The 15,837-nt window shown below is 38.5% G+C and overlaps 2 protein-coding genes and 1 long non-coding RNA gene across 4 annotated transcripts; 1 reads left to right on the plus strand and 2 right to left on the minus strand.

Annotated features, from left to right (window-relative positions):
• Positions 1-9: 9 nt before the first annotated feature.
• Positions 10-4,194, plus strand: LOC108668280. The gene is made up of 3 exons (XM_018155465.2): positions 10-148; positions 1,018-1,168; positions 2,417-4,194. Exons 1-3 carry the CDS (start codon positions 52-54, stop codon positions 2,730-2,732), a joined length of 564 nt encoding a protein of 187 aa, XP_018010954.1. The 5' UTR covers positions 10-51; the 3' UTR covers positions 2,733-4,194.
• A 2,097-nt stretch (positions 4,195-6,291) lies between these two features.
• LOC108668285 lies at positions 6,292-13,346 on the minus strand. Of its 2 annotated transcripts, XM_018155471.2 has the most exons (6): positions 13,276-13,346; positions 12,904-12,942; positions 8,117-8,238; positions 7,736-7,891; positions 7,395-7,494; positions 6,292-6,991 (listed from the first exon to the last, which is right to left on the minus strand). In XM_018155471.2, the coding sequence occupies exons 2-6, from the start codon at positions 12,906-12,908 to the stop codon at positions 6,439-6,441; spliced, it is 936 nt and encodes a 311-aa protein (XP_018010960.1). In that variant the 5' UTR covers positions 12,909-12,942; positions 13,276-13,346; the 3' UTR covers positions 6,292-6,438. The 2 variants fall into 2 exon arrangements, with proteins under 2 accessions (XP_018010960.1, XP_018010961.1); XM_018155472.2 differs by lacking the exons at positions 8,117-8,238; positions 13,276-13,346 and adding an exon at positions 11,176-11,297 and having other exon boundaries at positions 12,904-13,267.
• Positions 10,295-11,119, minus strand: LOC108668286. The gene is made up of 3 exons (XR_001930593.2): positions 11,102-11,119; positions 10,646-10,738; positions 10,295-10,362 (listed from the first exon to the last, which is right to left on the minus strand). It is a non-coding gene; the product is annotated as an uncharacterized LOC108668286 (long non-coding RNA).
• Positions 13,347-15,837: the final 2,491 nt, after the last annotated feature.

The following is a 15,837-nucleotide window of genomic DNA, read 5'->3' on the forward strand; positions in this document are numbered from 1 at the left end:
AGACGCTGGCTCAGCGCCGTGTACCACACCCCATTCAACGTCTTCTACTACATGAGACACAGACAGCGCGAGCCCCGCATGTTTGGCCTCCGCTTCGAAGATGAGCGTGCCGTTGACTACTGTATAGAAAAGGAACTGCCTGCATGTGGTTAGTATGTATAGAGTTTATTTTCTACGTCGTCTTAAGTTGCAGGGTGTACTTTTTTAAATACTCCATCACGGCAGCTTAAAATGTTGCTTTGTTTACTAAATAAGACGGCATTTTCTTTTCAGGCAGGAAAACCAGTGACAAAATGCAGCTGAAACGCATTTTCATTTCATCGCGCTTTTTCTTAGGAAACAAACATATAAAAATCATTCTAATGGAAATTTAACGCCATAAATACACTTAGTCATATTACGTTTAGATTCGCATAAGATTTTAAGAAATCTCAAGTGAATGTCGAACGACCGTTTTGAGCTACCACTGCTCCACTGATAATTCATAGATCGATGACTTTAATTCATTGAATTCTGATAATTGACACGGCCTTGAGTGGGTGATGACCTAACCACGTTCATGAGAGGGTGGTGAACTAACCCCTAACTACCATTACCTCACTCCCAATTATCAATCGCCGTCAGCAACATTTAAGTCAGCATATTTGATAAGTGGATCATAAAAAATGCGTAAATCTTTTATCCGTTTCACTGAAAACATTGATTACCAGTTATGAGGAGATTAATGCATGTAATCAAGTTGTTAAATTTACTACTGTAATAGTTTTCGTTTAGGAATAAATTGCAAATTCCAAAACATGTTCATGATAATAACAGATGACGCGTTTAATCATTATAATAGTTTTTATTTTCAAAACAGGCAATAACACGAAGATTTTAAGAAAATTTAGTTCACTTACTAATAATCAAGTGATACTGCATATTAATAATAAATCTCTCGTCCTTAGCTGGTTCTATATATCTAGAATTTGTAATAAATGTATATTTTGTGTGACTGAATAACAATTAATGTTACAGAAGAGGTTTGCTGCGTCCAATCAGCTCCCGACAACCTTGGCACTAAACTTAAGGACCTCGGTTGGAAAATACGCCGCTGGCACTTCCCTCACCTGAGAGACGATGACTTAGATTGGATGTGCAACATCCTAGAACCCTTCAAAGATTGCAGGTGCGAATGAGGGAGCTATCATCTAAAGTTTGTATATTCAAGTCCGTCGATCAAAGCTGAGGCAGCCACTAAACTCTCCTACTCTGTGTCTCGCACCCAGCTCCCGGGTTCGAGTCCCACTGAGGACAAGTTCTTCCGGGAAGCTTAGCTCATGGTCAACTCAGCCATTCATTCAACTTTGGTTGATAAATGAGTACCTGGCTTGTCCAGGGTGTTGTGTAATGCAATATAATGGTTCTGGCGGGTCGCGAGATAGTTGTATGGTCGTAGAACTACCAGTGGCATTAAGTGCCATTAAAAACAGACGTATCACCCCCCCCCCTCCCTAGTTGCCACTACCAGGATGGGCAATTACAACAACAACTAAACTCTCTCCTGAGATTTATCGCAGGTTCATGCGAAATAACTTATTTGCAGCCTAAAGGTTACGTTTTTTTTATTTCCGGACATCCTTTTTCATCCTCTTAGAAGGTCGGGTGTTTCATACATTTTCTTGAAATCAAACCTTGAAGTAAGCAAATACGAAAAACATTATTAATTATTCATTCACAATTAGTGTAATCACCATTTAAAAATGATCGAAAATATGATAACATAGCAAATTAGACACCAGAAAAAAACACTCACTACGACTTACGGAAGAAGCTTTTTAAAAAAGTTTGCATCATACTATTTTGTTTGGGTTGTTTCGATTTGCAAAATAGTTATAACAAGATTGTTTTGTGTTTATAAGACATTATTGAAACGTGTAGAAATTATTTTGCTGTAGATTAAACTTTACTCAAGCTCCACCGAACTCATTACCGGCAATCAACACCCGCCCCTGATGCAGAGCGATTTTTCAGTCTGAGTTACGGGCTTACGGCAAAGAGAGGTTTGAATCACTCAAATGGATGCCCAATTCGTATATTTTTCTCGTGTACTAACATTTTTCTTGCTGAAATATAATTTATTTAGCTAGTAACTCTGCAACATTCCATACGCTGAGTTTCACCTTTCTATTAATATCTTTGTATGATAAAGCCTGTTTTAATGCGTCTCGAGTGTATACATCCACGCAAGTCTCGAAAGCGAACAGAAAGTTCGTACACTTATTTTTTGAGAATTCCAAATTTTGAGTCATTCAGGTGAAACGCGTTCCTTACATGAATAATTTTGTTGGTGCATAGTATCGAGTTAGAAGTTCCGAATCTAGAAGCGAAGCTTTGAACCGAAATACTTTCCTAAGTTTTTTTACTTCTACCCTAGTTTGAGCCTGGTCATCCCGAGTGACAAACTCACCGGATCGGGAAGTCGCCGGCTGGTTGAGATGTTGCCTAACGCAAAATACATTTACTGTGACCCGCGCCCTAAACCTCCTTCCTCTGCTTCTTCACAAGCATCGACGTCGACTGAAGATGCGGTGTCACAAGAGTATCTTTCACGATCGAAATTCACAGAGTTATCTACCGACATAATCCTTCAGTGGGTGAATAATGCGGCGAGTAAGTGCCAGACTGGTAAACCAAGCATTATGTTTGCTTGTATTGTTTCAAGCATACGCGATATATTGATTTCAATATGAATCAAACTATTCTTGAACTAGCATTTTCAATAGTGAACAGATTATTATTGCAAGCCTAAGAAGTCAAATGCCGATTGATGGCTCATTATATATATTCGAAAGCAGGCCCCGAAAAATTTTAGAGATAAGGAACATAAAGAAATGTAAATTGCATCTTTGCATTTGTAAATTGCACAAGAATCATTTGAAAGTCTAGCGTCAGCAATTTCCTGTTTTGCTTCAACGCTTCTGGTAAAATAAATGCGTGTGATGAATAAAATTTTCTGAATAAACTATTGAATCTTTCCATTAGGTTATCAGGTGAAAGAAGATAATTATTCTCAGTATGAGATTTATATTCATTTGAAACGTGTAAAACCTATATCAATCCTCTGCGACTGAAAGTACAAGGCATTACACTTTCAATCGTAAGCCTAATGTAATTTGTTAATGGATCAGTCTTACTGACATAAAAGATGTGAAGCCAGTTTTCATGTGAAATGTCAACTTTATCGAAAATTTATTAGAAATGAATGAGCACGTTTCCTTTTCAATTTTAGTGATTGCATACGATGATTTTTTCGCCTTCACAAGGATTCTGATGAGTTTTTTATTAAAATGTGTTTCCGAATTAAACGTTTGCTTCTTCATTACTTTTGGATAACCAGAAATCGATCAAGAAGATGGGATACTTTTTTTGCTCTGCAACGAGGTAATTCGTTAACTAAATCGGATCACACCATCCCGCTGCAGGTTTGGTCACTTATGACGTGCCTTCTGACAATAGATTTTATTTTGCGCATTATAATTCCAACTATTCACGTGAAATTGGAATTGCTGGTAGCTATCATGGATCATGTTAATATGTGAACAAGCTGAGATTTAGAACGAGGCCGAATTTGATATATTATAATTAAATCCTCATTTTCTGGCCATATGAGCTGTGCTCATGGCTGCAAACTCAAAGCGGTTGTTCAATATTTGGAGTATTTGGTGAGCTTAATTCTGACGTCTCTGTGTGATTACGTGTGAAAATAGATAATGGAGGATAATATTACTTTTAAAACTTGAGGGAACTGCTACACCATCGGTATAGCAGTTCCACTTTGGGCACCTAGCTTGTAAGAGCTTCAATTATTCATCTGACTCCATAAAATAAGACATAGTGAATTTTCCAGCATAACAACCTCTCAGTAAACTACCAACATCCTTATAATTTTGGGCATATGTGATCGACTACACCGAATTCGCATCGTGACAAAAGTTTTCTCCGATGCAGACAAGAAACAGAGATAAAATTTTGTAGCAGAATATTATCTATTAGGTTATCAATTGCGAAAGCCACCAGAATTGCGGAGTTGCTTTCCCTGCTTGTGTCTTGATAATATTAATGTGTGTAAATTTCAAGAATCCATCCGACAAAAAAGATGGAGATTGACTGGATGAAACACCATGCTGCATTTTGGGTGCTCGCCAGCGTCGACTAGCTGTACGGATTCTGCCTTATTCTACAGCTAGGGTGGGGCAGAATCGATTGAGCAGTTTTGAGGCGAAATAAAAGAGTAATGGAAGTACATAAAGAGGAAAGTTTATTTTCCTCGAGGTTAGCATAACATACCATTTAGAATACAGAATACTTATGTTTTGAAAATAATATCTGGAAGATGGTGGCCGTTAGCTGCAACCCCATATTGCAAACCCCAAACGTTCTATATGTTGGAAGTATAGAGTTTCAGGCTACTCTGCACGCGCCAGGCATTTGGCTTCATTACCTCACAAGATATTTTGTAAGAAACTTTATATACTGGAATGATTTTTCATAATGTTGTTATATTATACATTAATTAAAAAAAATTGCTTTTCAAATATTTAAATTGTTTTGCAACATAATATCAATTCATTTCAGAAGAGCTATGTGTAGAAGAAGAGCAAGTGTTCGAATGGCAAACGCTGGAGTAAAAGAAACTGCCAAAATAAGAATAATAAATAATTCAAATTGAGTTTATTCATACTCACCGAGAATCTCTGAATTCGTGCAAGATGCCGATCATCCAGGTCAAGTCTTCGTCGCAGAGGTCTGGGAAGTGCCAGCGGGTGATCCTACTACCACGGTCATACCTCAAATATAACATAACATAACATAGTATGTCGGCGCTGCAGTGCATAGGCCTGATGTGGCCTGTCGCCGATTCTTTTACTTTTCGTGGCTTGTTCACAGAAGATCTAAAATCGTGTCATTTGACCGGTTCTTTTCATGACTGACGATAGTTTGAAATAGCTACTAGACTTACACCGGGTTCGATATAGTGCTAGACATTTCAAATCTGAAAATATATTTTTCCATAGATTTATCTAGTCTGTTCTTGAAAGCGTTCATACATGCATGGAGCGCCAACGACGTACGTAATCGGGGAGGCTAGTATCGTAATGAGCTGACTTAGAGAGCCGATCCACGTACACAACACAAGAACAGGTCGGACTCGAATGAACAAGAAAATTTTCCTAGCTTCTTCATCCTTCTGTTCAGTATTCAAAATCTGTGTAATTCTCAGACAATCCATGGGCAATCATTTTGACGCTAATGACGCGCCCGACACAATTTTTGACGATTGCTCCGAACAATTTACTAATGAACCTTAGAAATTCAGCGCATAGAAATTGACTAATAATAACCGAGGCTACTAGGGATTCAAATTTGCATTGAAGACGTCCACACCGATAGCGTTTTTCCATTCTGCACCGTAAGTTGGCTGCATTGATGGTCTGTGGCAATGAGTCGTTAATGATTCTAACGATAGTGCTGCCCATGGAGTGCTCTTTAGAAAATAAAAATATACGTTTAAAAATTACTTTTTAAAGACAACACTTCTAAAGAATCCAGTGTTTCCAATGTTACGGATGTACAATGAATTTCTAACTTTATTTTCGAATATTAAAAAAATTAATTTTTCAATTTATTTTAATATATAAATTTTTTCAAAATTATTCATTCAGTCAATTGATTTATGCATTGTCTCCAACTTCACACAAGTGTGCAAAATTTCAGGTCAATTGGACAGGTAAAAGTGTGTCATATATCAGTTATAAGATTTGTAGATGACAAAATTATTTTTTCAATTTTTTTAATATTTAAAATTTTTTTTAATTTTTAAAATAATTTATTTTGTCATTTGATTCTTGCATTGTCTCCAACTTTACGCAAGTGTGCAAAATTTCAGATCGATAGGATAAGTAGAAGTGTGTTAAATTTTGATTATAAGATTTGTAGCAGACAGACAGACAGCCAAACAAACAAGAAGTGAAGTTAAAGAGAAGTGTTGTAATTAAGACTAATGGTGGTCGGAGGTGAATTGTTGGCATAGATCCACAACTTCCTAGCGGAAAGACTACAAGCTTTCAAGCTGTCGTTGTTGGAGGCTCGAGATCGAGCGAGGTTAGGGTGAAGAATGGAGTACCATAAGGAACGGTACTCGGCCCAATCCTCTTCCTCATTCACATCGCCGACATAGAAGTGACAGTGAACCAAGTGTCTCAGTGTCTGTATCATATTTGCAAACGACACCAAGATACTAATGACCAGGATACTATGAATATATTTTGCTGACGTCTAATACAGCAGAATTTTGAAGGCATTTAACTTATTGATGGAACAAGGGTAAAGTTTAAAAAAGCTGAACAAAAAGAAGAAAGAAAAAATAATAAAAAGGCTATAACGTACAACAGGGTATTAAATTATAACATAATACATAGGAGAAAAAGTCCTGTAGAACACATGGCCAGAATATTGTTGGGGAACAAGAAACGAGGCAGGTTGGCTGAGCTCAAGAGATTTGCCAACTGCTGGTCTCTCGCCACCCGATCTCAGCAGCGCAGAAAATAAGGCAGTCTTATCTGAGCCTACGTGCACTGCCACGGCACCGCTGCGAGACACGTGTTCTGGCACCACAAGCTCGTGATGTGAAGGATATGGCACACGAGCTGAGTTGACGATCTCGTTGTTCTCTACAGGAGTATTAGGAGGAACTGAAGAGGAAGGTACTGAGGGTGAAGAGGAAGGCACTGAGGGTGGAGTGGAAGGCACTGATGGTGAAGAGGAAGGCACTGATGGTGAAGAGGAAGGCACTGATGGTGAAGTGGATGTTGAAGGATGTTCTTCAGGTAGTCGAGGAATAATGTTATCGTCAGGACGGATCTCTGTAGGGACAGGGTAAGTTCCGTCATAACATTCAGCAACGTTCGTCTTCAGATCCTGGCCTTGACAGCGGTTCACATAGGCGACCCTGCGAAGAGATGTTATGTAAATACAAGTATTTTTTAGATTCAATCCATAACATATGAAACACCACAATTTTGATTGCATATTTTATTTTTTCATGCCGATAAAAATCATAAACAGAGTTACTTTGCTCTTAGCATATTTTTTTTATTTGGATCTTTTATAAATCTCCCATTATACTACGCTGATCAGGAGAATATTAATAGTTTCATTTTAATAACTGCAAAGCTCTACAGAGCCGCTCTCCGACATTCATTTGATTGAAGTCATTCTCAGCCTGTGGTTCATTACACGTTTATGTAGCTCAGCATAGCGCCCTAGATAAAAGAAGACAATCCATGCATAATGCCCCCATAAATTATGTCTATGATATTTATTATAGGGTTGAAGTTTGAGCAGAGACCCACCAGGCTGTCAGACCAGTTCCCTTGCCCTTCCATGCTTCAGTGTCCTTGATAATGCGCCGCACGCACGCTAGGTCGTCTGTCAAGTCATCATCCAGAAATGCTGAAATAAAAAATCTGCTGATCAATCATCGACAATCGAAAACCCTAAAGGGTTTTAACAAGTTACTTGGAATCAATTCACTACAATTCTAGCTGCAATTAATATTTTTATCATCAAAAATCATTAAAAACACTTTTTTTCGAAAACTGATAGGCCTATGCATCTAGTGTATTTCTCAGTTATTCGACACTTTTGGCACCCACAATATGAGCGTTTAATCACTCAGAAGGTAAAGACTCACCAGAACACGGCGTCTTGCAGACATTCTTGCCGGTGTGGTCGTCACACCAGAACTTGTCGCTGAGTTGGAACAAACCGTAGTCGCGGGAACCATCCCAGTTGAACTTGTTCACAGCCTCCGTGTTGAAGGTGGACTCGTGTTCAGCGATGCACACCCCTCATACAGGAATATTATAACTAGAATAATCCTGAATTATGTTAATGATTTGTTACGCATATATCTTATAGCTTACATAAGAGAATATGGTGTAAGAGAAAACTGTGCAATGTGGCTGATGGGTACATGAGTAACAAAATAACTATAAGCGTTTGTAAGTATCAATAAAAGCATTTCAATCCTTGAAAATCAGTGCATTTTTGCTGGAGCGACAGTATTACTCACAGTCCTGGACATCGACTCGCGTCATGCCATGCTTGGTCTCGAGCAGGTGCGCCAGTTCACATTTGTCGAATATTTTGGCTATGGCCTGGCGGCAGGCGAGTGCGAGTAACAGCACCTGCAACCTGCCATAACAATATAATACAATATATATTAAATTATAATAAGAAAATACTACGATATATATTTATACATAGATAATTATCAAAAATATTTTACGCGTGAATTATATTTTTTCAAAAAATAGACGTGCTAAAGAAACAAACAGAGCAAGTTTTGAAATCATCAGCGAAATTGCTGTCCAACCGGCACAAAATGATCTCAGAACCATTTCTCTTTTGACCAGTATATGTGATACGATGCGGTATGGTATGATATGATATAATACATAATACATGTGCGAGTAATAGCATGAATATCGTGGCTATGAATGCTGTGCTATCGTGGCTAGCATGAATATCTACCAGCAGGGCCGGCAACCTGCTTGACGAGATGCGTCACAAATTGAGTCTAGAAGTTCAATGCTCGTAGCCTGTTTAGCTCAACAGTTATTTACACGATAAGAAAAAGTGGACCGACAGTCAGCTCGATTTGTATGCTATTTATTCATTTTTATAAGTATTATATTGCAGAATTTTCTTGCTGATATGCATACAACTACTGATCAGACAGTGCATTACAATGATCAAAAGGCAAGTTTAGCAAGTAATAATATTATATTAACGACGTTTCGAATTCATTGTCAAGTTAAGAGAAGCATTGAATAACGAAATTTTGTTGTAAACTTTTTCATCATTTGGACTACATTGGAGTAGCAACTACGAAATTGAGTATGACAAACGAGCAACTTCATCTCAAGATGATTGATGAATTCAACAGGCTTGGTGACACCCTTGACAACAACATCAAACTCTGGACTATACGCAAGAATGGCCCTGCCAAAGAGCGGAAGTTCTCCAAGAGGCCGGTGTAGTCTATAAATTTTGCTTTTAAGAGGGTCGTAGACTTCTTCATTATTTGGGCTACATTGTAATAATTGTACTGACAACCACGACATCGAGATCGTGTCACCTTCCATCTTCAAGCTGGAGGGCAGAGGAATCCCCAGAGACAAACTCACATGACGGTCGCTCGCACAGTGATGCAGGTGATGCAGAAACCCACCAGCATCGTCATCATGCAGAGGTGCACAACATTAACCAACCCACGATTGCTGGAACATTCGTCATTTTGGATCAGACCCCAGCTATTTATTGCCAAACTACCGGATTTGTTTAAACTTTCAAATTGTTCGCGGAGGGACTTTGTGGCTCGAAAGTTTTGTGTTGTATCCTATATACGTGTAGTTATGTCGAAAAAAATTTAATTATTAAATCCTTCTCTTAACTTGGAAATGAATGTTGTCACATTTGTGTTGTCGTTAAAATACTATTATTACTTGCTAAACCTACCTTTTGATCTACCAATCTAAAGAATAGTGAGACTCCTTGAAAATAGTAATGCATTTTTTTATGTAGGTATATGTTTTTACAAGCCTCTTCGATGTTTCTGTGCCAGTCAAGAAATCGGTATCTAAAATGTAACTGCAATAGTTGGAACTAATTTCGTTATAAAACCATGAGTATACTTGTATACTTCAATGAGGTCCCCACGCAGACGTCGATAACTGAGGCTTGGAAGCTTCATAATATTTAATCTTTCTTCATAGAACTTGCCCTTTTAGCCTGGAATTATCCTTGTTGCACGTCTTTTAACATTCTCTATTAAATTTTTGTCCTTTTTAAATCTCGGTGACCACACAACGTTTCCAAACTCTAGACTCGGGCGCACGACAGCAACAAACAACACAGGACTTAATATGATATTTAGTACCTTGAACGCCGTATGGATAATCAAAAGAATCGAAAATTATTCAACACGAAAAATACAGTACATTTCATTTTTATCATCAAAATAAAGCGGCAAAATTATCTGCAGCCAAGGTGACTTATTACAGGAGATGTACAGGCAACTGGAGAGCCTAGTGGGGATTCGTAGTTCACAGATGAAAGTTCAAATAAATGGGGAGTTGAGGATCGTCTGTTATACCAACATCACCGTTGGTAATATAAGGCGATAGATAAGCAGGATCAATATCACAGTTTAATAAAGGGTGATGGATAAGGAGGACTTGTAGACAAGCCCTGCTATGATGTCCCTCAGAAGCGACGAGGTTTGTTCCGAAACAGTTTTTGCTTCTGCTGCTCTCTCTGAAAAGGATTATGATTTTAGCTATGATATTTTGACAACACTTGTGCTTTATTTTAAAGTTTTCAAATAACTATAACTCTACTTTAACAGAAATTTCAACGTTATTGGTCTTTCATTTTTCAAAATCTCTTGAAATAGCGAATCCCAAGGATGTCTGCTACTCCTTAACCAAGTTTTAAGAGTAACAGAGATCGTCCACCAACATTAATGACAATATGGAAGTAATTTATCTATATAGGTATATTTTACATGTTCATTTTGCATTTCCATGATTATCCTCACCTCGTCATCTTCTTCAGACTCGCTTCTCGGCGCGCTATCATCAATAGCATCCAAGATTGAGTCGGCATCAGAGACTTCCCCAGCGTCTTCAGGCTGAAACGAGGACATGGAAGGGCGATTGAAATCAGGAAGTGGGTTAATGAAAGGGTGATTAAAATCATAAATTTGAAGAAAGCTAATGGTTACATTGGGTTAATGACATAAACAATGCATTAAAAGAATATTAAGAGCGCTGAAGAGGTAAATGTATGCCTAAAGAATGAAAAGAAAGTGAGTAAACTGAAACATTATTCCATCAAAAAATAGACAAGCTACGCGAAAATATAGCCCTAGTCAAAGATATTCAACGCCGATATAATAGTAACTCAAAACTAGGCAATTAGCTGAGCGAAATACATGAGAACTTCCAGGGTCAGAAAAAATGACATTAAATAACCTGTCTAAATTTTGACACACCTCGTTCTGGAACTCTTGAGCATTTCAATCCTTGAAAATCAGTGCATTTTTGCTGGAGCGACAGTATTACTCACAGTCCTGGACATCGACTCGCGTCATGCCATGCTTGGTCTCAAGCAGATGCGCCAGTTCACATTTGTCGAATATTTTGGCTATGGCCTGGCGGCACGTGAGTGCCAGTAACAGCACCTGCAACCTGCCATAAGAAAATAATAATATGATACAATATATATTATACTATAATAAGAATATAATACGATGTATATTTATACATATATAATTAGAAAAATATTTTACGAAAGAATTATATTTTCAAAAAAAAAAAACGAGCAAGTTTTGAAATCAGCAGCAAAGTTGCTGTCTAACCTGCACAAAATGATCTCAGAACAATTTCTCTTTTGACCAGTATATGTGATACGATGCGGTATGGTATGATATGATATAATAAATAATATATGTGCGGGTATCAGCATGAATATCGTGGCTATGAATGCTGTGCTATCGTGGCTAGCATGAATATCTACCACCAGGGCCGGCAGCCTGCTTGACGAGATGCGTCACAAATTGAGTCTAGAAGTTCAATGCTCGTAGCCTGTTTAGCTCAACAGTTATTTACACGATAAGAAAAAGTGGACCGACAGTCAGCTCGATTTGTATGCTATTTATTCATTTTTATAAGTATTATATTGCAGAATTTTCTTGCTGATATGCATACAACTACTGATCAGACAGTGCATTACAATGATCAAAAGGCAAGTTTAGCAAGTAATAATATTATATTAACGACGTTTCGAATTCATTGTCAAGTTAAGAGAAGCATTGAATAACGAAATTTTGTTGTAAACTTTTTCATCATTTGGACTACATTGGAGTAGCAACTACGAAATTGAGTATGACAAACGAGCAACTTCATCTCAAGATGATTGATGAATTCAACAGGCTTGGTGACACCCTTGACAACAACATCAAACTCTGGACTATACGCAAGAATGGCCCTGCCAAAGAGCGGAAGTTCTCCAAGAGGCCGGTGTAGTCTATAAATTTTGCTTTTAAGAGGGTCGTAGACTTCTTCATTATTTGGGCTACATTGTAATAATTGTACTGACAACCACGACATCGAGATCGTGTCACCTTCCATCTTCAAGCTGGAGGGCAGAGGAATCCCCAGAGACAAACTCACATGACGGTCGCTCGCACAGTGATGCAGGTGATGCAGAAACCCACCAGCATCGTCATCATGCAGAGGTGCACAACATTAACCAACCCACGATTGCTGGAACATTCGTCATTTTGGATCAGACCCCAGCTATTTATTGCCAAACTACCGGATTTGTTTAAACTTTCAAATTGTTCGCGGAGGGACTTTGTGGCTCGAAAGTTTTGTGTTGTATCCTATATACGTGTAGTTATGTCGAAAAAAATTTAATTATTAAATCCTTCTCTTAACTTGGAAATGAATGTTGTCACATTTGTGTTGTCGTTAAAATACTATTATTACTTGCTAAACCTACCTTTTGATCTACCAATCTAAAGAATAGTGAGACTCCTTGAAAATAGTAATGCATTTTTTTATGTAGGTATATGTTTTTACAAGCCTCTTCGATGTTTCTGTGCCAGTCAAGAAATCGGTATCTAAAATGTAACTGCAATAGTTGGAACTAATTTCGTTATAGCAACGCGTTCCGGACATGGGCAGCAGTATGACATTAACTGCAGTGTTTAGACGATAGATAAATCGATTTGTAGAATTTCTCGAAATAGAAAAGTAGGCCGAACAATTTCGTCCAGCCTAGAACGCTTACCGCATTTCGGGTGGAGGGACTTCAAGGTCTGTTCCTTCCCTGAAATTAAATCATAAAAATAATACAAATCTAGTTTTTTTTCAAGTAATTAACTCAGTCCTAAGTGTGCTGGTGCTCCAGTCCTCTTGTATATGGTCAGTAGCCGTTCATAATAGATATAGTTTCAAACTACCATCACAATTGTAAGACTCTAATTTAGATTCAAGTTTGAGTCGACAACAATGAGCTGTGGTTTGCATTCTGAGAAAAATGACCTGTTGCAGAGTTTAAACGACTAGAGAACTTAGCCCGAAATTACGGGTTAAATTAAGCTCTACTGAATAATTAATCTAAATAATAACTCATAGAGTCTAATTTATATGATTGAAATACCAAATTTCCAGCAGCAAAATTGAAACACAAAACGGGGGCTGAAGTTTCACGCAGTGCCGCCAGCGCCCGCCGCCCAGATCAGACTGCACTGCGAGTCTCTCAGTGTCTCTACTGGCAGACGCGGAGGATTTTTTCTCCATAGAAACAAGTCTCGCAAACTGGATCGCAGTCCTGACTAGGCCCGGGGATACTCGAGCAACCTGGAGTCGACTAGTTTTTGAAGGAATATTAATGACGGACGGTAGTTAATGTTAGTAAAAAAAATTGAAGTATTAGAATTGTGAGTAATAACCATTAGTTCAAATTCATTCGGTTCTTGAACGTCAAAAGTGTAACGGCGGCAGCAAGAATTGAATTTCATAGACTCGGACATGTTACCGTGTTCGTCTGACCAGAAAAGTGTAGCAAAAATATGACAAATTACGTATTTTCTTTACTATAAAATGTATAGAGTTTGGTCATAACGGCAGAAATTAGTGCATGGGAAGTCAACCTCACATACAACTGTTTTTATAAACTTGATTAATATTCAAATAAATAAGTTACATTATGATTGACTAGTCTGCCTGATTAGTAAAGTATCCAAATGTTTCGTTCTGAATGGTCACACAGGAAAGATTTGAATTTGAATATGGAGTGATAATTATGACAATTGATCAAATTTACAAGCAAATCCCCTTAGGTTTCGACTGGAATAAACACTGTAATTCTACAAGTGAAATCGTGATTTAGTAATGAGAGAGGGTAGTAATGCAAGTAATGTACCTATGATTTAATGTAAGTAATGTACTTATGATAGTAATGTAAGAACGGTTATCAGGCAGGGCTTGCGAGTCATTTTTGCGAGCGTTCCATATATTCGGGAACTTTAGATTACTCGAAGTGTACCCTAGCAAGTCATTGTGGTGCAATATGATGTCTACTGAAAATTGAACAGGCCGTTGTTTAGTGGATAAATTTGTTCTGTTTAAGGCTCAGACAATTAATGGAGACATTCCTTCACGATACTCTAATAGCCGGTCACTGACATATGTAACTAAAGGGACCGTAATTTCAAGATTTGGTTGAGAACAGTTCTATGAAACGGAACACTTGTTGCAAGCTTCGTCGAATGCTGCAGAACAATCGGTGAGCCCGGGAGTTCCTGTTGCGTGTTAGCGAATGCTTTTCAACGGTTATAAGCTTGCAAACAATGTTCGACTGATGTAAAAAGAGGTTTAGACTTCATTCACGATGCACCTTAGTCGTGTATTCAAGCAAGACTGTTATAGTATTGCACAAAAGTTCTTAGTGATTAGATCGATGTTGGTGTTCTTTGCAGACGGTTAGGTTATCGGTTAGGTCGAAATTCGACTATAGCTTTACAAGAAGAACGGGATGCGAGACATGTTAGTCCGGTGCGCCATTTATTGTGATCTGTACTCAGACTATTATGATCACCTCATCATCATCGTGTCTCCCCGAAGCTCGAGGCTGCGAAGGCGTGTCTCTCTGATCTCATCTTAGGAGTCTCAGAATTGTCCACCTTCTAAAAATTGACAGAAGCCTCTGGCAAGTCCTCCGTCCCTACGTAAATCAATCAGGCACACATACTCCCGCCACAATCTGGAATGGTCTCATCATCTTTGGAGAAAATCCAAAATCTCTGTTCTTCTATTAGACAGGCCCATGAAAACTTCCCGCTCATCCGCATTAAGTCAACTTGTGACACCCCTCCTAGACGGACATCTTGGTACCCGTAGGCGCTTACGGGGAGGTGAAACGCACTTTCCTCAAGGATATTTCCACTTGAGCTGCGGTGGACTGCACCGCAGTCCTGGCCTCCATACGCACTCCAGTGCCTCTGAAGAGACCTCGCATCTACAGCTCTGCTGTACTGTACCACGCACCCTGGTCTCTGGCTGAGCTGTGCTTTACCAGGGCTGCGCGTTTCAATGCGCCGCTTTCCGGACTCGCTGAGATTTCGCTTTGGATGAGACTTGAGATTGTGCAACCTGGAGGCACTGGATTAACTTCGTCTACCGTCTTTCAAGGGGCGGGAAATTGAATTGGCCTTTAGTTTCCGGCCTTGAGCGAGAAATCTTGGAGAAATCGAAAAAGTTAAACCATTAACCCTGAGTTCACTTATTATCTTGCCACAAATAGAGAACTCTATCCGATTCCTCTCGTTTGCCGTCAGCGAGATAGCTAAATAGCTGAAGCGCTAGTAAACATTTGGCCACTAAACTAACTAACTAACTTGTAATGAGGTCTGTACAATATACACTGGACTTAATATGATATTTTGAACCTTGAACGCTGTGTCGAAAATCTTTAGGCATAAATTTACCTCTTCAGTACTTTTGATATTCTTTTTTTTCAAGATCAAGAAAAGTCGAAAATACTCCAACAATCAAGAGTCGAAAATACTCCAACACGAAAAATACGGTACATTTCATTTTTATCATCAAAATAAAGCGGCAAAATTATCTGCAGCTAAGGTGACTTATTATTGGAGAGGATCCCACAACTGGAGAGCCTAGTGGGAATTCGTAGCTCACAGATGAAAGTTCAAATAAACGA

The sequence above is a fragment of the Hyalella azteca genome, unplaced genomic scaffold (assembly GCF_000764305.2).
Source record: "Hyalella azteca isolate HAZT.00-mixed unplaced genomic scaffold, Hazt_2.0.2 contig3582, whole genome shotgun sequence".
Lineage (NCBI taxonomy): Eukaryota > Metazoa > Arthropoda > Malacostraca > Amphipoda > Hyalellidae > Hyalella > Hyalella azteca.